Raw genomic sequence first — 22,827 nt, forward strand, 5'->3', positions numbered from 1 at the left:
TTGCAGATTTTGCAAGGCGTAACAGGATGGAGCAAGATGTAATGAATCACTGCTCCTGGTAAAATTACTTTTATAATGAGTTACCACTGGTATAGAGGGAGGAAGCTGCATGAGTAGCACCTTGGCGTTATGTAAAGATAGTTAAAGAACAAATCCAGATAAGTGATTGGTGTCAGGCCTTGAACCATCATCTCTAATTATCACTGCAGCTCTTGACAATGAACTGGTGCCCCATTTCTGGCCACCAGTTAAAAACCCTATAAGTGAAGGATGGAGGGAGATGTGGATGAATGAACAGGAGAACAGAAGTGATAGAGAAATGAAGGATTACGCCGTGTTTGCTGTGGGCATTTGATATTTATTTTGACACTATTAGTTAATTGAAAGAATAAACAAGCAAGTATAATTTTTGGTGCGAACCCATCGTGTGTGTGTGTGTGTGTGTGAGAAGGAAAGTGTGTGAAGCTAATCAGTGCTGCCCATTGGGAGTGTGCCTCACTCTGTCTCCCATTTGTCATCTCCCTGGAGTGCACCAGTGGTGACAAGACCTCTTGAAAGCCAGCGAGAAAAAAAAAGAGACACTTGTTTGAATTGGTTTGCATGAGTGCTACACAGTAAGTTTTTAGTGACAGAAGAGACCCAAAAAAAGAGACAAAATCAAGAACAAGAAAGTGTAGAGGGATTCGGAACGAGAGAGAGAGAAGCAGAGAGAAAGACTGAGCTTTCAGTCCTCAGGGACGATGTGACCATGGTTAACTACAAAGCTTCTCACCAAATCCCATCCCTGCCAAACACTGGAGCTGCAGCCTTGCTCCACAATGGCTCCCTGTCAGTTAAAGCAATGGGATCAAAGTGAGATCGCTCAACAGCAAATTAAGAATTGGCCCTCAGGTTTCCGAGCCTTGAATTTCAAATAAACCTTTCTGAATTCACGCTCGAATTCAGGCACCTCTTTTCTCCATAACCGGCACAGCCACACAAGCTGTATTAGAGCCATACGGGCTGGATAATAAATGTGCCTTGTACCAGAGCTGCAACACGCCAGCTGTTGGATTTATGATTGGCCTGGGGATGGGAAATGGGATCTCTGTTCTTATGAGGATTTTTTCCTCTCAGTGTCATGACTCTTGGGAAAGCTTTTGAAGCAATGAAGATCTGCAGGAATGCCTGCATGATGGTGGTTTAATAAACAAGGGCAAAATCGATGGCAATAAAAGAGTTTAGTGCCACAGTTTGATTTGATGTTGTGTCCATTATCAGTCAGCAGTCGTGGGAGCAAAGCTTGATATGTTGTGGACAGTCTGTTTGGAATAATACAGGGCTTCAGCACTGCCTCAACACAGCATTCACCACCACATTTAGATTTTCTAGTTTTGAAGCTGTGTCTCTATCTCTCCCTGTTGCAAGCATAATCTGGGCACAGACAGAGCAGCAGAGCGCCAAGTGCAGTGAAAATGCAACTTTACCATTCGTTAATTGATATAGTTTTCATGTTGTCTGTCAACAGACAGGCTGCTTTCCCATGAATACCATGCGCACTCCAGTCCAGCACTGGGGCAAACCAGTGTAACAGCAATAAAGTTTGCTTCACTTGCCTCTGTAGCAGCTGGTCCTCTAATCCATAGACTTAATCTGATTGATCTGAACACAAACAGATGGAGAGAAAGTAGGGGTGGGCAATATGGCCCTAAAATAATATCATGAATTTTCAGGGTATTTTTGCGATAACAATATTCTTGATGATATAATACATTTGAAAAAAAAAAAAAAAGTTTTTATTATTAATTCAAGAACCTCATTTCTTTAGTTTGTGAACAACAACAGTAACTCAGAGTAATATTCAGATTCTGTTACAATATTAATAGTTCAACAAAATAAAATCTACCACAAATTACACATTTAAACAGCTCCCAAATACAAAAACTGTCCCCTGGGATCTATATAAAAATCACTTAACGACACAGTGAGAGAGGAGAGGGAGTGACGCTGTGCTGCTGCCAGAGGAGCCGCTGAATGAGTTCCCTCTGAGCAGTAAGTCACAAGTCAAAGAGTCTGAGAAGTCCAGGGCTGTTCATAAAACATTCAGGACGCCACAGTTTATTCCACACTACTGAAGCTGCTCCTCTTTTTGGAACCATCGCGAAGTCTGTAATAATTTCGCTTTAAGCCATGCTTGTTGTTGCTGTTTCTAACAGTATGACATCAATGTCAACAAGTCTAAATATCATGAGTATCACGATATATATTTTTCATATGATATTAAAAATTACATCAGTATTATCTTGAATGAGAGGACAAAAGATGGACGTGGACAAAAAAAGTTAGTTTCCAACCCTGACCCTAACTGTGATTATACACAACTGATTATAATATACTTTCAGCAGCAGGAAGTTACAGGATATAAACAGGAAAAGACACTTTGACGCTTTCCTCCCTTTAACTGTTATCACCCTCACCTTTAAGTGGACTTTAAACGGCACAATTATAGTAACGCAAAGAAAATTATCCTCTTTGTTGACAAAATTGCTCTTGTGCATTGTTTTTGTCAGGAGGAAAATGGGAGCATCTGAAAGGATGTTTCTCTCTAAAGGTTTGCTGATTGATCCTCTCAATCATCAGACTCCATGCTTAAAAAAACAAACAAAAACCTTATCTAGCTGGGCAGCAACCAGCTGGGCTTAGTGCGTATTTGTTTTAGTGCTGGCCTGTGCTGGCTGCAGGAGCTGGACTGCTGTGTTTGGTGTCAAGGCATTAGTCAGCCAGCCATGATGTAGGTCAGAAGGGCTGGATCTGAACATGGGTAGAGGCTGAGAGTTGTCAGGGGCTCAGGTGTTCACCCTGAAACATACAGCGAGAGAGATGGATGAATTATGTACGTCTTTGTACACATGTGAGGGAGTGGTATACAGAAATGACAAGTGAAAAGAGAACAAGGACATCTCTGCACTCCTATAAATGGTGTACAGTGCTGTATGTTTCTAAAGCACCACTAGAAGTGTGTGGGGGTGTAGTTATCTGCAGAGACCCTGCCCTCTGCCTGTATTTTCATATCCTCTTCTTTATTTTCTGTTTTCGGAACGTTTGTTGGCACAACGTCCAGGTGATGTAGGGACTTAATGAAAAGGTAGTGATCAGGTAGTAGCAGCACAAATCCAAGAGAAAGCTACGAAAATCACAGCGCAGAAAAACCAAAACGCTAAGCGGACGAAGCTTGTTTCTAATATGAGAGAATATCGGGAGTTGGCTTTCACCTTGACTTCTGTTGTGGAGCAATGAAGTAGTGTTCCTACGATAGTACAAAAGCTTGCAGTGTAGGGGGGAGGTGCCAAGTTTGAATGTTGTGTTTTCAAAAAGTAATCGACAATTCCTGTGTAGTACACCTATAAAGATATTGAAAATAATGTATGTTCTCTAGTGTAGTTGTGTTTTCATGGGGAGTATTTTTGTAAACTGCTTTGACAGACTGATATGCAGCCATAACAGCAAAGTAATTGATACACACAGCACTTGACAAGTGGGAGGAAGGCGTTTTGGACAAATAATAAGAAGGAGAGAAAGGAGGGAGGGGTGCTGAGATAATGCAAATATGGATGAGACAGCTCAGAGCGAGAACAGGAGAAACAGGAGAAGTTGTGAATACACTCTAAAGAAAGAGGTGTGTGTCACTGAGAGGTGGTTCGGGCAGGGAGAGGATTGAAAGAATAAGAGAGAGAGGATGCTATTACACACCCACAGTTAAGCTTGGGAGAGCCGTTACACATTCAGCAGCGCTGCTTCCATTTGAGCCAAGTGGGTCATGGGAAAAAGCAGGACATGGAAGCTGTCTGATGGTTCATGGTGAAGGGAAACCCGGGAGCTAGGAACTAAAGTCTGCCGCCCTACCAAGCTCCAACACAGGCCTCCTCCTCTCTGCTCTCATGGAGTTTATGGGCTGGCAGGAGGCAGACTTGTTCACATCACTTGAAGCTCAGAGGGACCATTCCCATGAGAGCTCTCTGGCTTTGAGATGCCCGACGAGAAGCAAATGTCGTGTGCACACGTGTCGGACATGGACTGAGGTGACACTTGGGTAGAAGAGATTCTTGACTTAATTTGCCTGCACACTAGGGCTGGATATGTTTGAAAATGACAACACCAGTACCAAGACCAGGACCCTTAAAGTCAGGGGTCTTCAATGTTTGTCAGGCCAAGGACTCTAAAGCTCAAAGACAGGCAGAGTAGGGACCACCTATGACATATATTGTACAAAAGTGGGTTGTACCTGAGATAATTCTTGGAATATTTTGGGGTCTTCTCTTGGTTTCGCTTGCCTGTAGCTGCTTAGTCAGCATAGTTAGGTGCGTTAGCCTCGCCCCTGCACTTTCACCAGTGGTTTCTGAGGTGGACGGTATTTCTTGACGGTCTCTTGCTCGAAAACAATCCAGTGTGACTCACAAAAATGTCTGTGCACTTGGAATAGTAATACAGCTAATTGGCCAATATGTTTCAATAGTATGCAAATGTTATCCTGCCAGTTCACCTTGCCATGGGTCTTATTCACAGCAGACATTTTGTCTTGTCATGGTAGGAAAAGCACAGATGAAATTGATTACATTAATGATGGCTCAGTTCCATGAAGTGCCCCTGTAAGCTACTCCAGTGAGCCAGCATCCACAGTACCACGGCCTCCCATAAATGGAATGTAGCCATCGTTAATGTTAGTCAATACACCTGTGCTTTTCCTACTATGACATGTCAAAATGTGTGCTCGTGAAAAAAGTCTATTATGGATAAGTGCTGCATAGCGTTTGAGCGTTAGCTAGCTCTATCATTACTGTTGTGTACTTTGAGCTAAATAGGGTTGTTTTATTGAATAGGCTGATTTATCTTTGCCAATAATATGTTGGATTCATGTTAAATTGTATATTCAGATACATTTCAACGTTAACTTTCAACTTAAATTATCAAACAGTAATTTGGCGGCACCCCAGCAGTAACTCTGAGGAAACCCTAGGGGTCAAGGACCACCTATTGAAGACCCAGGCTTACAGTGATACCAGTGAGACATGACACGGTTCCGGAAATTTTGTAGTCAATACCAATACCAGTGAAATTCCATGATTCTCGATACCTAATTCTATACTACGGTTAAAAAAACAAAAATAGAACAATAAATCCCATGTACTCAAGGATACACTCATATATTCAAAACATTAAAATTACTTTAAATTTGAATTTTACTATTAACCTCTGATGATCCGCGTCAAACGTAAAGTACTAGACTGTGGGTTTGTGAGATTTTGTGGGCGAGGAAACATATTAATATATGGCCTACAGTGTATTAACATATTATCCTCTATAGTTTTTTTTTTTTTTTTTTTTTTTTTTTTCTTTCAGCACTAGTACATGTAAGATGTGACAGTTAGTCTTTGTGGTGGGTCGTTTGTCACATCCCTCCTTCACAGAGATTCGATGGCTGTGCAGCTCTCTGCGCAGAATAGACTTTCAGCACCTCGTTACAGTGTGTAAATATGTGGTGCTCCCATTGCGAAGAATTTAGAAAATACATTGGCCTTTAAGATAAAATGCTTTATTTTGTCTTGACGAGTTTAGGCTGAGTTGTCGCTGCATGCAGCTGCATTTGTTGCTATCTTCCACGTGGTGGTGGTGTTCTGTGCAGGGAGGCGTTCTTCGATTTCATTCAGCATTTAGTGGCAGACTAGAACACTTGTAGGCGTAATTGCTGGCCTTTCAAGTCAGAGAGAATTGCATTCCTGGTACCTATGGCACTGGTGAAAAACAAGTACAGTCACTTTTTGGAATTTGGCATTGACTTGGTACTGAAGTATCCATTTTTGTGACATTCCTAATACCATTACCATTAGAGCACTTTATTTGATACCTTTCTTGGCTGAATTGCCAACTACGTCAAATACACCTTGTTCGACTTCACCACACCACAGACTGTATGGGTTTTAGCTGCTGAATTAGCAGACCAAACATAAATTGCATCAAATTATAGAATGCTGCCGGTGATTGACTGTGGGCAAAACCATACGAATGATAATTTTTTTTAAGATATGGAATCAAAAACGAGCAAATGCAGGTATTGTTTGACTGGAAAGGTTTCCATGCTGCATGATTCAGGGTTATATCAGTGAATACCTTAAAGATAATCGAGCACAGATACCCAGCCCTACCACACACAGGGCTAACCTTTATCTAAGCTCACCTTCATGCGATTGTCCTGATAAGGGTGTATACAGTGCCAGTGGTTCTACTCGCCCACCTTCATGCATTTGTCCTGTATTAAGACTCTATACAGTACAGTGATAGCTTTTGGCCGTTGTCTTTTCAAGGACTTTATCTGTTCTGCATTCGTACTGCAGACACTTTTTTAACAAGATAGAGCAACACTTGTGTCACGTCCTCATGTTCTTTTGTCCTAGATAAACTAAGAAATACAGATTCACTTGGATTTATATTGAATGTGGCAGTCCCAGGCAGTTCAATCATCACTGCTGTGTGCCGCAGTGATTGACAGATAGGCATTTAATATGGACAGTTACCATAGCTAATCACTTTGTATAGCTAATCATTGTTTGTAGCGCCACTTTATTAAATGTGCACGTTGTCTTATTAGTCAATCTCAGTCAGCCGTTAATCTAATCTGGACAAGCTTGGCTGGGAATGCACGAAGGTGGCCCTGGATGTCTCAGCTAGCAGTGTCACTCTAGAAGAGCAGTACTACATGAAAGGGGTACCCCTAAGGAAATTTCTTGTTTGTTCACACACTGGTACCCATCTGTAATCTGTGATCACTTGACACTACAGTTATGTCAATACACATGTAACCTGGCTTTTGATTTTGTATTTCTTCCAAGCATCTGCTAACTTCACACTTCACATCACACACTTCACAGCAGATATTTGTAGGGCTAGCACAGAAGGGAAATGTGTTTTTGTTTGTTGGCATTTTCATTCAGAAACTACAAAAATATGTCTTCTATAGGGATTGATTTTTGACACATCTCAGATTTAAAACTACAAAAAGTTGATCTCTCTTTTGATGGAGCCATGGTGAGCCTGTTAACACCTGGTATTCACATCTCTGTGATCCAAACACAAATGGACAGCTGAGACACACTGTTCACACTTCTGTCGATCAAGCGTCCCCAGTTGACCACTGGTATTAAGATTTTGTGACTGCATATGTCACTCACACTAGAAGGTCAAAGGGCCGTCCATCCTACTCTTGCTAGCTGCTCGCGAGCATTCTCCTTAGTCACGTTAGCGAAACCTGGTACTAAACAGGCCCCTGGGCTGAATTATTAAAGACCGTAGTATTGATAAGCTCCCATGTTAACAGTTCTGCCATTGGTATTGGAGAAATTCAGAAGATATATTTCTTGTTCATTTAGATGATATAAATGTTATCTTGTGCAGTTATTATCACGCCAGCTCCGTTTCTGATTTGCAATAGAATTAAGATATTCGGCACTGATGCATTTTTGCTATTCAATCAAGAGGAGAGTTCACACTCTGAAGTATGGTTATACTTCACAAGAATTGATGCTGACACTTCTTGTTGCCACAAGTTCAACAACTCCTTTGCATGAGAGGGCAGATACACGAACAATCTTTGGAAACATCTAGCGAAAGTGCATCACATACAGGCAGAGAAATGCACCATTTTCGACCACCTAGGTTGTAGTCCGTCACTTGTTACGCCATCCACCTCCGGTATGTTATAGTCTATAATAGTACTTTTGTCAGGTTTCTGGGTTTTTTATCATGTTTTCCCTGTTAAGGTTTTTTTTTGTGAGGGTCCGAGGACAGAGGGATTTCGTCAGCTGTAAAGCCCTCTGAGACAAATTGTGATTGGTGATACTGGGCCTTTTAAATAAGATTTAAATTGAAATTAACTTCTGAACAATGCTGCAGCAGAATGTTAACATATCTTGTACTGTTTAAGGTGCCGGATCAGTAAGCAGTATAGGTAAGAGTAGTGGTATCTACCTTTCATAGGGCAAAACAATGGATAGTCATGCAACACATTGTCCAACTTGTTGTAAAATTGACAAGTTATAAAGCATTAGAGCACCGTCACCAAAACAACCACCACGTCCAGCACTGATGACATATTTTCATGCTACGTGCTTGTTGAGGATGCATTAGCGTTGACACTACAAAAGATATGTGGTCAAATGTGTCCCTGACCAACTCAACAAATGGTCTGAGTGATGAGATCACAACGCGTCTTGGTGATCGTAATACCAGGTATAAACGGGCTCAATGTGGGGATAGTTCAGCTAATACACTGAACAAAAATATAAACGCAACACTTTTGTTTTTGCTCCCATTTTTCGTGAGCTGGACTCAAAGATCTAAAACTTTTTCTACATACACAAAAGACCCTCAAATATTGTTCACGAATCTGTCTAAATCTGTGTAGTGAGCACTTTTCCTTTGCCGAGATAATCCATCCCACCTCACAGGTATGGCATATCAAGATGCTGATTAGACAGCATGAATATGTCTATGGGGGGGGTCAGAAAACCAGTCAGTATCTGGTGTGACCACCATTTGCCTCACGCAGTGCAACACATCTCCTTCGCATAGAGTTGATCAGGTTGTTGATTGTGGCCTGTGGAATGTTGGTCCACTCCTCTTCAATGGCTGTGCGAAGTTGCTGGATATTGGCAGGAACTGGAGCACGCTGTTGTATACGCCGATCCAGAGCATCCCAAACATGCTCAGTGGGTGACATGTCCGGTGAGTATGCTGGCCATGCAAGAACTGGGATGTTTTCAGCTTCCAGGAATTGTGTACAGATCCTTGCAACATGGGGCTGTGGATTATCATGCTGCAACATGAGGTGATGGTCATGGATGAATGGCACAACAATGGGCCTCAGGATGTCATCATGGTATCTCTGTGCATTCAAAATGCCATCAATAAAATGCACCTGTGTTCGTTGTCCATAACGTACACCTGCCCATACCATAACCCTACCGCCACCATGGGCCACTTGATCCACAACGTTGACATCAGAAAACCGCTCACCCACACAACGCCACACACGCTGTCTGCCATTTGTCCTGAACAGTGAAAACCGGGATTCATCCGTGAAGAGAACACCTCTCTAACGTGCCAGACGCCATCGAATGTGAGCATTTGCCCACTCAAGTCGGTTATGACGACGAACTGCAGTCAGGTCGAGACCTGGGATGGTTTCTGACAGTTTGTGCAGAAATTCTTTGGTTGTGCAAACTGATTGTTGCAGCAGCTGTCAGGGTGGCTGGTCTCAGACGATCTTGGAGGTGAACATGCTGGATGTGGAGGTCCTGGGCTGGTGTGGTTACACGTGGTCTGCGGTTGTGAGGCCGGTTGGATCTACTGCCAAATTGTCTGAAACGCCTTTGGAGACGACTTATGGTAGAGAAATGAACATTCAATTCACAGGCAACAGCTCTGGTGGACATTCCTGCAGTCGGCATACCAATTGCACGCTCCCTCAAAACTTGCGACATCTGTGGCATTGTGCGGTGTGATAAAACTGCACATTTCAGAGTGGCCTTTTATTGTGGCCAGCCTAAGGCACACCTGTGCAATAATCATGCTGTCTAATCAACATCTTGATATGCCACAACTGTGAGGTCGGATGGATTATCTCGGCAAAGGAGAAGTGCTCACTAACACAGATTTAGACAGATTCGTGAACAAAATTTGAGGGAAATGGTCTTTTGTGTATGTAGAAAAAGTTTTAGATCTTTGAGTCCAGCTCATGAAAAATGGGAGCAAAAACAAAAGTGTTGCGTTTATATTTTTGTTCAGTGTATAAAAGGTGAGACTTTTATGTTGGCAGCAGATGAGAAATTATAATAGTCACTTCAAATTTCTTTCATATGAAAAGAGACTGTTACAGATTCATGTAGTCTTAACCATATCCAAAAGTTTTTTCATATCATTCATTTTCATGCATGTGACGTCTTTGCACCATTTTGCTCCATTGTACCATCTACTGAGAAGTGGACACCGATTAGCACGCAGAGCACCTCTCAGCATTTTTAAAAACATCTCTGCCCAGCACTAGTTTTTATTCATTTATTCTCCTTTCAAGAGCAGATATGGCTGTCGATGTGTGCAGATGGCTCCGCGCTACCTTTGCACACAAAAGCCTTGATGAGCTCTCAGGAATCAGTTGTTGATTTTGTTTTTCGTTGGATTGTCAAGGAGATGAAACTTGTGTGACAGGCGGGTGAAGCATTGACTTAAATAATTCAGCAGAGGCCTCGGCTCCTGTGCGCAAGCCTTTGTGATCCTCCAGGAACATGTTATTCCGTGTGCTTCAATAAAGCTCATGTTTTGACATGACAGTGTTGATTTTCATGTGTGAAAATATGTGGTATCTTTTACAAAAGGCTATTAAGGGCTATCTACTAATTGACATTATGAGCAGATTAACTTTATACAAACTGTTGTGAAGGGATTTTATTCTGTTGGCAACATACAATGCTACCACAATGAGTTGCCTGTGATAATGACAGTGTAATCAAGTTCTGCGTGATATATTTCAAGCCAATTATCTTTTGATACATTGTGAATGAAGAGGAAATCACACCCCTGAAATGGCTTAATAAATTGTCAGTAAGTAGAATCAATCAAGTACAACGGCTTTTGTCTCCTTTGATAAGACGGTGTCTCTCGGTCCCGTTGTGAGCTGAGTTGAAGAGGGGAAAAAAAAGATATCACGAGCTACGAAGGGACAAAGTGCTGCTGTGCTGAGGAGCGAGAATGACCTTTTGTGATAGGATATGTCCAGATGCATAATTTACATTCACAGGATTGTTTGTGTGCCTTGTATATACGGGAGGCAGTGTTCCACACAAATGCAGAGGTGGATTGTCTGCTTCTTACATTCAGATTTGCTTTAACATGTTTCACTTTAGATGTAAAGGTCTTCAGTTCAGTGTTAAGTCATACGTTTCTGACCTTTTTGTGGGTGTTTTGATGTCACCTACCTCGGCCACTGGGTGGTGCCTGTGGGTTAGTTAAGGCATGTTTGAGTAAAACATATTTAAGACCTTTGTAGAGCAGCCCCCTTAAAGTTAGAGTGTCCTGAGTTGAATCTTGTGTTGTTAATAGAAGCATCATTTTGTTACACCATCGTAAAACTACACAACACAGGATAATAGCATTGGCAGGCCGCAAAGATTTACAAACCTATCTCAGGATTCAGGGTCTGATATCTAACACCCACCATTTGCCACCTTGACAGATGGGAAAATACACAACAGAAAGATACTTCTAGCAAGGTTAGTGGATGATTGGATAGCAGCTTGGATGGTATCTTTTTTTTTTCTTACCTTCATACATTCCCGACATTTCACAAGGTTATACAGTATATGACGGTATTTGTGTGGTAAAAGCTGAGCTGCTGGTGATAGAAGTCATTGTCGCGCGCATAGACTGTATATAAATATGGGTGACTTGTCTCCACATACCCAAACTCTGCAAAAATGAATCCAATATCCTAGATACGGTGGCTGCCATCTTGCAGTGGTGATGCCATTTGGAGCCAGAGTCTGCACCACAGATCTCTGTGGTGTCCAGTTCCTGTCCATACACTCATTGCACACAAAACAAACACTTGCACATACATCTGCGTGATAAGAACTCCCTAAAAGGTCAGAATCTGTCTTGAAGAGAAACGTAATTTAAGGTAAAATGTTAAGTATAATATATATACTGCAGTCAGCCACCAGGGAGCATCAACATATTTTGGCTTCACTTTTGGGAAGCTGTTATGTTTCCCATCTTTATGATATGGTCCATGGTAGCATGTAAGGAATTGTCTGGCCTACAGTGCTGTGTGTCTAATATGCAGTGAGCCTACTCAGCCCAATCACACAGAAAGCATTTTGTAGGTTGCAAAATATGAGGTGCATCACACTGCCTTTTTAAAAAAATGAATGCCAGTAGTAAAGTCATTAGTATCTAGTCCCTCATATGTTGAGGGAGAGGGTACTGTCTGTAGCTCTGGTTCAGGGTGAGAGGTGGAAACGGAGATGTGTGTGGGTACATGAGACCCTAAAACAGGAGAGTGGATCATGGGGAGTACCACCAGTTGGTTCAGTTGGTTCATCTCCATGATGGCTGTTTCCAGGCATATTTTAGGATGACTCAGAGGCAGTTTGACAAATCTGGCTGGTTTTAAATACTTATGACCCATAGAATAATGAACACACTTGTTGTCACATGGTATACTGACACAACAGTGGGTTGAACGGAGATGATGCGCAGGTGGAATTGGCAGACTTGCAGTTAAATAAAGTCATGTGGCATGTTTAAGTCATCTTGAGATATCTCTATGTGGCAGCTCTCCTAAACAGAGGCAGAGGCATTTTCTTTTTTTTCCTCGTCCCACAATATATCAACTCAAAACAGCATCTCCATTTCAGTTCAGAAAGAGGAACGTCTGTATTTTTGACTATTAGATAGAGCCACACGCCCACTCATATCAACTTCACCAGCTCTGGTATCGGTTTCATCTGAAGTGAGTGTGTGGTCGAGCAACAGAGAGATAATGACGATGGATGTTTTAACGGCTGACAGATGAATGCAGTGAATGTCTGTTTCCCAAGGTAAATATTGTCTGTATAAATTGAAATGTAGTGGTAGGATATTTTTCATGCATGTGTGTACATGTGTTCAGTATCCTCCCGCCCTCCTACCCCTGAAAAATAGGGTTCCTCCAAAAACTACAATGTGATTCAAACCCTGGAATTTACCATGTAAGTAATATTTTTTGCGTAAATATATTGAAGCTTGAATGACATCGTTCTTTATATTAAACGATGTCAAAAGATAAAACTTATTCAAAAGTGCCAGATAAAATTCCTGAGTGACAGGCAAATAAAAAACTTGCCTGCCACAGTAGCAGTCAGTGAAAAAACTTAATTCCAGATCCTGTCAGAATTTTATTCTTGTCAACCGAGCTGTAATGGAAATACAGAGGAGGGTGATGGAGACGTATAAACAATTGTACCATCAACACTTTGCTGTCTTCACCCTCTGCCTGCTCCTCTGGCCTCGCTGTTTGCGTATGTTGGAGTTGCTTTTACAGCTTTAATTAATTAATGCACATAAACAATACATAATGTGTTGTTGAATTATGAATAATTCACATTTTCTAAATGGCTTATCTCTCTGTTGCCAAGGTAAAAATTAATTTGCCCAGTAACTAAGATCTTCTCTGAAATGCCCCCCCACCCCGCGGCTGAAATACCAGCACATTCAAATACTGTGCTGTAACTAATAACCCAGCAGTCTTGTTCCCTCTCATAAATGACTCCACTTGCTGTCTATGACCTCCTATGTATGTGTTTGTTACCATGGTTACGTGGCATCTAGCCTGTGCTGCTCTCCTCCTTGTGTTTCCACGGCTTCAAAAAAAAAAAAAAAGAACCTTCTCCTAGATACCCCACCGGGCAGACGGACAACTGCTGCTTCTCTCCAGTTGCTATGGAAAGTGCCAGATTTTGCTGAGCAGCAGATTTCGTGACACCACTCAGGAGGAAATTTTCAGCGGCAGGAGGGCGATAAAAATGAGGAAGTGATTACTGAAGGTCTGACATGGCTGAAACAGCTAATTAGGAAGGTGTGGCCCCACTCGCTTCAGTCATATTTTGGGGATGTGGGGACAGGAAAGGATAAGTAAAGCTCAAGGTGTGGGCGTGGTCACCTGGGTGCTTGATAGCAGCGGTCCACGCTTGTCTCTGTCAAGGTAATTGAGTCAGGCAGCTGTTGATGTGCTGTCTTAATTGCATGTTTGACATTATATGAGACTCGAAGGGAACCCTTGGCGATGCTAGAGTGAGTATGGTAATGGCTCGGAGGAACAGAAAAGAGTGACATGAGATTAAAGACGAAGGAGGGGCACGCACATTGAGGAGAGGAGGGTGAGGAAGGCTAATGCGTGTTTATCTGCGAATTAATTTTCACCAGAACTGCTGGCGCATACTGTTTAAAAATGCACATTTGTGTAAATTGTACAATGGTGTTTGTGTTCCTGTGACAATGTGCTGACTTCCTTTTGTACATGTAGACATATATGGAGCAGCATCAGCACCCATTAGAGCTGATGGTGTCAGCTCAACCTTTTCATTTTCTTTTGTCATGCTCCCTCGCATCTAATATAACCACAGATATATCTCAGCACACATACAGACATTAGCCAGTCATCTAACATCCACACAGTCTAAATATCACATTTAAATGCATGTTGCTGAGGGCACACTCACTCACAGAGGCACAGAGGATGGCACACAGAGGAGGCGTGACACCCCCTGGGTGTACACACACGCTCATAAAGACTCACACAAACACATTGAAGCAAACACACACACACACACACACACACACACACACACACACACACACACACACACAGAGAAATCTCATCACAGACCTTGAAATAGAAGACACAAATATGCGTGCACACACATTCAACACAGAATGCAAAGACGAATTAGACACACACATTCAGCACAGAATGGAGGATGATTTAGACACACGCGCTCACATTCACACGCAAGCTGTATCACAAGCTGGAACGTACAATACACACGCATGTCCTACATGTTAACATGAAATCCCCACAAAGCAAACACAGCACATTTGAAACATTCTCACAAGTGCATGCATCCGCGGGCACCGGCGTAGACACAGTAATTGCCATCTTGGTGTTGCAAAATATGTTTTCTATCAATTAAAGTCAGACACGCTGAGTTGGGATATGAATATTTATGAGTTGTTTCCAGGGCGATGTTGCATAACTTGGAAGCTGTTTATTTTGGTCTCTGTTGGCCCCACATTCAGCGTCATGATGGAATTATAAAATGGATGCACATTGTGTTGTGTGAAGGATAATTAGTATAAAACGTCTGTCTCCTTCTGTTTGTCTTGCACATTCATTCCTCCGACTCATCGGCTCTGTGTCACAGTCTCAGTTCTTTATCTTACTGCTTTCTTTCACATTGTTTTTCCTCTGTATTCTTTTACCTATCTGCAACACATTGTTTTTTCACTCTTGCTCAGTGCATGCTGGAAAAGGCTGCAGCTCCTATTGAACCTGAACAGTATAGGTGGTAACAGCAAATGGATCATTGATGCATACTGATCATGCATCATCTTTTCCAGCTCTCATCCTCTTGTAGCTCAGTCACTGTCCTGTTGTCCTCTGTCCTTCTTTCAGATATTTTTATCTCCTTACTTTCTCAGTTCCTCTCCCTGCTCTTGTTGCAGCTTTATTTCTAGTCCTTTCACTCTATTATGTTCTCATATCTGCAAAAATCAGGCACACAGTCATTCAGTAGCCGTGTCTCTATTCAGGAGCTGCAGCCTTCGAAACATATCTTCACATCTTCGCAAACAAGGCTGTCCCATTTTGAAGGCTCCTTCAAATGCAGCCTTCTTTCCCAGAATCTGGAGGATGCAACGGATGAATCCTTCGTGGCCCAGCCTATCCCAAGATGCGTTGCGCGCCGGTGATGGTTATATACTAAGTTAAGTTAACTAACATTTGTTAACGAGCTAACGGTTAACTGTTGTGAGCATTACTATTAGCTAACAGTACACAGCTTAAACAATCTTTATTTAAAAAATTAACCTGAAAACAGTCCATCAGCCTAAAATATATCAAACAGCGGTACCTCCGGCAGTGAATCATCTCCTCAAGTATTTAATTTAAAAAAAAGATATATAATAACAATCTCAGGGTCCATGATTTAGGGCTCACTAACTTACTAGCTTACTCCTTCTTTCGTCAAGCGCAGCTAGTTGCTAGGGTGAGAATAACATGTGATGCAACCAGGAAATCCTCCGCAGACCAGACTATTCCATTTCGGAGACCATTTAGTTTGGCTGATGTGGTCTTCAGAGGACATGGCCGACACGAAGGCTGCGTCCTTCAAAAGCTGCAGCCCCTGAATTGAGTCACAGCTATAGTCCTGCATTTGCATGTCACACAGAAGGATGGTCACACACAACTCTAACGTAGGGCTCCACGATATTGGGAAAAAACTGACATTGCGATATTTTGTTTGAAGTATATATTACGATATGAAAAATTAAAGGGATTTTTATCAGAAGACTTGAATAGCTCTATTTGGAAATAACTAATCATTAAGGTAAGGGACCTTCTTATTTTGCTCCCCTCCTCTTCCTCACTCATTTTCATAGTTGACTGCCAACGGGGCGCCTTGGTTGTTTATTAGACAGACATTTCTTGTAGATTAACGTTAGTGTTAGCGTTTCTCTTCCACCATTGTAGCTCTGAACTTTAGCTGGGAGATGTCTAGTTTCTTTAGGGTAAGACAGTTAGCTTTAGCCTGGCTCGTAGCTGGTACTGCCTTCTACAGTGCGGCAACTGTGGGGCAAAGACAGGTCAGGAGACATCATTGTAATGTTGCAGTAAACAGATGCGTTATTTCTTCTGTGCAGCAATCCCAAAACATGGCCCCTTTTACAGCCATTATGCTGGAATCTGAGCTTTTGTGTAGCTTTGGAAAAGCACCCTTCATTGTGTCTGTGGCACTTGCCGTCCTGGTTACAGTACGTTTCTAAACATGCACAGAGGAGTCTCACTTTCCATATCAAACGCTGCCATATTACGTAAAAATACACATTTAAAGCTGTCTTAAAACGGAAGGTTTGGCTGCTAACCTTAGTCATGGGAAATGGCAGCCTTGCGGGTTTTCCTTTTGTATCAAGCAGCAGCAAAGTTGTTGCATGACATATTTGAGTTAATTTTCCTTACTTGGTATTCCACATCCTGCAATGCAACTATTGCGCACATCACTTAATGCAATGTTGTATATTGCTGTATATTGTACAGCCCGGCTCTGAAGTCCCTTGCAGGCTTATATAAGGCCCTGACACACCAGGCTGACGTTACGTTGTCGGTCAGTGTTGGGCCTGCGATGGCCATCTGTTGCCCTAGTCGCTGCTCTGTGTCCCTTACCGTTGGCCCTCAGAGGTCCCCATCAGGTTTCTTTGCCAGTTCAACATGCTGCATTGGCAACAACGGAGCCTGTCGGTGAATGAAATCACTCTGATTGGCAGTTCAGCTCAGTGCACTAGAAGAGAAACAGAAGTGAGGAAAGTAAACAAACAGCTAAAGTCAAGAGGGAGTGAGACTAAAACAAACTTATTTCATAAGGTAAGATTATTTTTCTGTAGCCATTGAGCTCTTTAGCAGAGATGGTTTGTGTTGTTGTTTGCTGTTGCACGGTAAATTTGCTCTGTTGTTTCAACATTAGATTGTGTTGTTAATGAGCTAACTGGCTAGCTAGTGTCAAGACGGCCTTCCAGCTGTCGGCACGGAGGATTCATTGCTCTCATGCAGGCACAGAACGTCCATGCTGGTTGGCCGCTGTAATTGTTGCCATGTGTTCATGTGCAACTTTCTTGCTGAGACACTGACGACATGAAGTAACACAACAACACAGGGTCTGCTTTTGTCGCCTCTACTTGTCTGTAATAGGTTTGGTGCGTCTGGGCCTGGACTCTCTCTGTCACTGGTTTTATTTTGAGCAGAGATGTTTTGCCACTTGGCGGGAGTACAGGCAAGTGTTTTCGTCTTAGGGACGGTGAGTGTTTTTTTCCTCACCTGCACCTGTTTAGTACTTTGGTGACTCACCATGAGTCCAAGTGGGAAGAATGAATGAATGTTTATTCCCCTGTTCGCCTGCTGGGAGTACGTCTATATAATGCAAGTTTTATTCCAATTATTGTACCAGAAAGACGGCGGAGATTCTTAAAATTACCTCTCCTCCACAACAGCTTACATGCACAAGGCCTTTACTTTCAGTTGAAAAAACTCCCTTGGCAGCCATCTTAAGGTGGTTGCCCAATCACGTGTGCCACGTGCTCTTGTTTTTCCACCAAATGCTCCCAAACACTCCTCAGTTTTCACAGTTGCTCTGGTGAAGTTGGCTCAGGTTGCACCACAATTCTTATCATACCAGGTCTACAATAAAGACATCTGCTCCAATGTAGGCCGACTTGCACCTCACTCTGCTTCCCACTCCTACCTTTTTTGTGATCGGCATTAATTTTAGACTGTGTATGGATGTACACGTGCACCTCCTGAACACCTGAGCAGAAGGGAAAATAAATAAAACCTGAAGTTGTTGCTGCACAGGAAGAATAAAGTTGGGTAAAAATCCATGCAGGCGAAGAGCACAATGATGGACCATCACATGTTTGAGTTAATAAGTAAATAAGTTTGGAGAAATTTCTATTTACTCCACAGACATTATATTAGTCTTGTGCATGACACACTTTTACACACACAGATCTCCATAGGTGTGATTGTACCTACAGTTTATTTAGTCTTGCTACACCACAGAGTTTAAACCCACGAGGTATTTGATTCTCTGGTCGACATGCCAGTCCAGAAAACATTAACAAATACGTAAAAAACAAATTGCACCCACAAAGCCATCTGTTTTATTTTTTTAAAATTGGACTCCTAACAACCCGTGCTGCTGTTCTCCTGGAAGAGGACAGAGGTTTAAATAGGCATCTCAAAGCCATTAATGGATACAGTTGGCACACACACACACACACACACACACACACACACACACACACACACTCAGACTCAGTATTGTTTTCTCAGAGATGTTGATCTGTGTAGCTCTGTGGAGGTTTGCAGCTGAGTCCACACGGATCTCTGCAGGTCGTCACTCCTTCCCACGTTTCCTGTGTTTATCACACAGAAGGTCATTAGTAAACACGGAGTCATATGTTTGCACTCAGATAACACTCAGTTGTTTCAAGATTTAACATTTTTATTATACTCTGCAGCTCACATCTAACACATTTTAAGGCTTTTTAAGTTGCACAAACTGTCTCAAATATTGATTCTTGGTATTTTATAGTGAAGGTAATTGTGCTTTCAGATATAGAGCTGTCTTGCTTTGGTCTGAGTCAGGGACTAATTTTATTACAAAGTTGCATAATTGCCTAGAGTGTGTGTGTTTTAGGTGCCTTTTGAATACACTAAACAGCACTTCACAGAAACCTCTGCTGCCGACTAGTGTTTTGGAGGTGTAACTGCAGAGTGACACAGACACAAGTATAAATGCTCACAATGGCGTAGGACACATGCGTAGGGTCTGCTTAATGCCTGTGTCTTCATGTAGCAGACATGAGGTGATGTATCCCAAAAGGCCTCCTCCTGCCCTCACTCATCAACCATGTGTTATTTGGCTGTGTTTATATTTGTATAAACCCACATAACTGCCAAGCGAGATACAGACACAATCTTTAGAGATCTTTTTTTTTCCTTCAGTAACAGCAGAAAAAGAGCGCAGTGTCATTGTCCGCTTGTCACCTTTGCTTCAGCATCCCGCTGCGTTTGTTTTTCATTACTGACCCACATCCTCATGGGATAGAGTTGTGTCAACACCCTGGAGCTTGTTACCACCATGTGAAACCAAAGATGATGTTTCTCATTCTGGCACTGCTTGCCTTCTCATTGTGCTCCTCTACACCTGTCCAATTTCCTGGAGCAGATGTAATTGCAGTGTAGTGGGGTGGTGGTGGTGGGGAGGGGGTTGGTTTCCCATTAGAGACTGATGGTTTTGTCTCTTCCATAATGATCTGAATTAGAGGTGGGTGAGTTTTAGTCTGGTGTCCTGCAGCTGTTTATTGCAGAGGGTTCTGGACCTGCTGATTTGGTGTCCACCTCTGCTAACGTCACAATAATGTGATGTTCTTTTATTAAATAAAACTTTATAGACCTTCAGGGTAAAAAAAAATGGGCAGAGCAAGAGCAAACACACACACACAACATCTCAGACACACAATCACACATCTGTTTCCCAGAGGTTCAGTGTTTGTTCTCAGAGTTCATCTTTAATTAATTTAACAAAAAGACTACACACCTTTCTTCCTCAAATGGTTGTGATTTCTTTTTTTTCTTGTGTGTGTGTGTGTGTGTGTGTGTGTGTGTGTGTGTGTGTGAGAGAGACTTGGTTAAAATAAAACTGATTGTTCACCCTGGGAGGACCAGCAGCCACTTTGTGGTGGCTGTTGGGGATCCAGACAGAGTAAAGAATAAAAAAACTTACCTCCTGCCTTTTACCTGCCTCCTGCAGGGAGGAGGAGGAGAGCCTGCGGGACAAGATTCGGGCAGATCATGAGCGAGCGCTGCAGGAGGCCAAGGAGAAGCTGAGGAAGTCACGTGAGGAGCTGCAGGCTGAGATTCAGACAGAGAAGAACAGAGTCGTGGAGGACCTGAAAAAGAAGGACCCGGGGCCTAAACCTTTGCCACCCGTCCCCATGCCCAAAGTGGTGGGCGTCAGTGATGGTGAGCCGCCGGAGCCTGATGCCAAAGAGAAACGTGACAAGATCAGAGAGGTAAGATGACTTTTGTGTTTTAAATATCCTGCTCTAGGTTTGCTGGGATGTATTTCTATGGTGTTATTTTGATCCATGAACATGTGAGCACATCATGGGATGGATGCAGGTTGTTTGACTGTGTCTTCCTGATGGGGTCGGCTACACGCTGTAGGGACTCACATTAGTATGAGTGCAGCAAGAGCAATCAGACACACACTGTGATGAAAATGCACTTGAATTAAGACTGTGAATTATAGCTGCAGCCACTTCCTTAGTAATATCTGTTTATTATGTCAATAAATCTATCATTATCCATCTATTTACCATTATAATAAGGACTACTTCCTCTGGTATACCTCTTGTGAACTCTAGACCTTTTATATCTTCATACTCCCACTTACTAACACATCTGCATGTTGAGCTGATTAGAATTGCTTTTATTAAAGAGAAAGTGCCATTATACTTCATGGATTTCATTTGAATCAAGTATAATTAATATTTTGTAAATTCAGTATATGTATGTCAGCGTGGGACATGCAAAATTTGGGGCATTTGACAACTGTGAAACTGTGAAACATCCCTAAATCAATGCCATCAGCTCCCTATTCATGCTGAATTCTGTGCAGGCCATCTTGCAATGAGGAACCATTTTGGGAGACGAGACTGGAGTGAAAAATCGAGCCACAGCATTGGTGTTTAGTGAAATTTAAACCCCAGCGTGTGTGTGTAGTGCTGTGCAATCCTCTCTCTAGTATTTGTCAGGCTACACACAATCCACAAGGTAATGAATTGAAATATATCATTCACTTATCCCTAATATACACACAGCATACACATGCAGTTGAGGGGAAATGCAGGGTCAGCCAGGTTTTCCCTGCCTATCTAAGGACGGCCTGGGTGATTTTGGCCGCCGCCTTAGTTAAAGCGTGTGTGTGTGCATGGGGGGCGTTCAGATGTAGCACCTTTTGCGCGCACAAACCCATTGCTTTCAGTGTAGACGTGTATCATACGTGCTCACAACCCAAAGCGATGCCGTAGCAGCTTTGGGCACAGCTCCACGGACCTGCTTCTCCCTCCGGTGTTGTGTCAGATCCCAGTTCCCCCTCGGGCTGTGTCTCTCCTGCTGTTTCCCACGGAGCTCTGCCCCATTTGAAAGGCGAAGGAAGCCCGTATGTGGAGAGACGTCGCCTCCGAGATGTAGAATGTGTATTATAGAAGAGAAACATACATTTCAGGACCGCTGACTTGTATCATCAGCCTCCTTTCATATTTAATAGAGGGGGGACAATACCTGACAGTAATATTCTCAGCTGTCAGGATGTGCCTGCTGAGAGGGGTAAATATAATCATGGAAGGCTGAAAATCACAGGACATGTCTGTTCTGATTTTACAAGTCAGCAGTGTAAAGCTCAAGCATGTGGGGGCCTCCTTTCATATTTAATAGAGGGGGCCATATCTTAAAGTACAGCTGTCAAGATGCGATATTTTTAGGTTACATCGCAAAACACAAAATATATCTTGATATTTTGAAATCTCCTCTAAACTACTGTAGACTATTAAAATAGTAAAATACTACTGTTATAATAAAGTTAAAAGGGTTCTTTGCCGATTTTCAACCAGCTTTATATCAAAACAATGTGGGTAGTATGTGTGAATGAACTGTGGTTAACATCCCTCCATCTAACTATTGCCTAGATATCCCTCCTTGCCCCCGGTGAAACTCCGGCGGACGACGTAATATACTTTATCTGTCTTTGTTTCACTGGCTCTCGGGCTGTTGCTCAAACTACAGGCTGTACCTCCACATTTTCGTATTGCCCGCCACCGATGCCGCCACTGATGACACAAAGAGTATAGCGGCAGATCAAGAGGCAGACCCACCCTTCTCTCTTTCTCGCTCCCAGTGCTGATCGAATATATATCAAGATTATGTTATTGCATTGCCTTTTTCCTGCCTGCAATACTTTTAGAAACATATTTTAGTGTCGTGTTTAGCTGTAATAGTGAGAGTTTGCGAACAGGAAGTGGGCGCCATACTGTTTCCTGCACAGTAAAAATTAAGGCCGAAAAAACTGAGATCAGTCAGTAAAATCAATGCTGATCAAATATAAAGCAAGATTTTTAGCTTACTGTTTAACTGTAAGAGATGGAGATCAGTTCTTTACAGCCGGCCGCCATTGTTTCGAACAGACAAGTCATAGTTGTAGGTTTGCTCCCTTTTCAGCAACAGCATCCTTTTTCTTAGTTTTGTTTGGTTCTGTAGCACCAATTTCAAAAGTATTTGCGGCTTTCTACAGCACAGATATCCTAGATTTATTAAAGGCCGTCTCTCCAGCAGTAAAATACTCCTTGAAATATACAACTGTTCAAAAATTTCTGTTATAACAAGCTTAAAATAAGTATTGTTATAAAAAAGTTATTTAAATTACTGTT

At 42.3% G+C, this 22,827-nt stretch overlaps 1 protein-coding gene across 2 annotated transcripts in view; it reads left to right on the forward strand.

The window, feature by feature from the left end:
- Window positions 1-22,827, forward strand: part of man1a2 (mannosidase, alpha, class 1A, member 2) — a 399,576-nt gene that overhangs the window by 23,885 nt on the left and 352,864 nt on the right. For both annotated transcript variants that reach the window (XR_007450829.1, XM_049595084.1), the window contains exon 3: window positions 20,151-20,412. Coding sequence is in view for 1 of the 2 variants with exons in the window: in XM_049595084.1 (XP_049451041.1) it covers window positions 20,151-20,412 (262 nt within the window). In the remaining variant the exon portion in view is untranslated. The remainder of the gene's footprint in view (window positions 1-20,150; window positions 20,413-22,827) is intronic.

This window comes from Epinephelus fuscoguttatus, linkage group LG13 (genome assembly GCF_011397635.1).
Source record: "Epinephelus fuscoguttatus linkage group LG13, E.fuscoguttatus.final_Chr_v1".
Taxonomy (NCBI): domain Eukaryota; kingdom Metazoa; phylum Chordata; class Actinopteri; order Perciformes; family Serranidae; genus Epinephelus; species Epinephelus fuscoguttatus.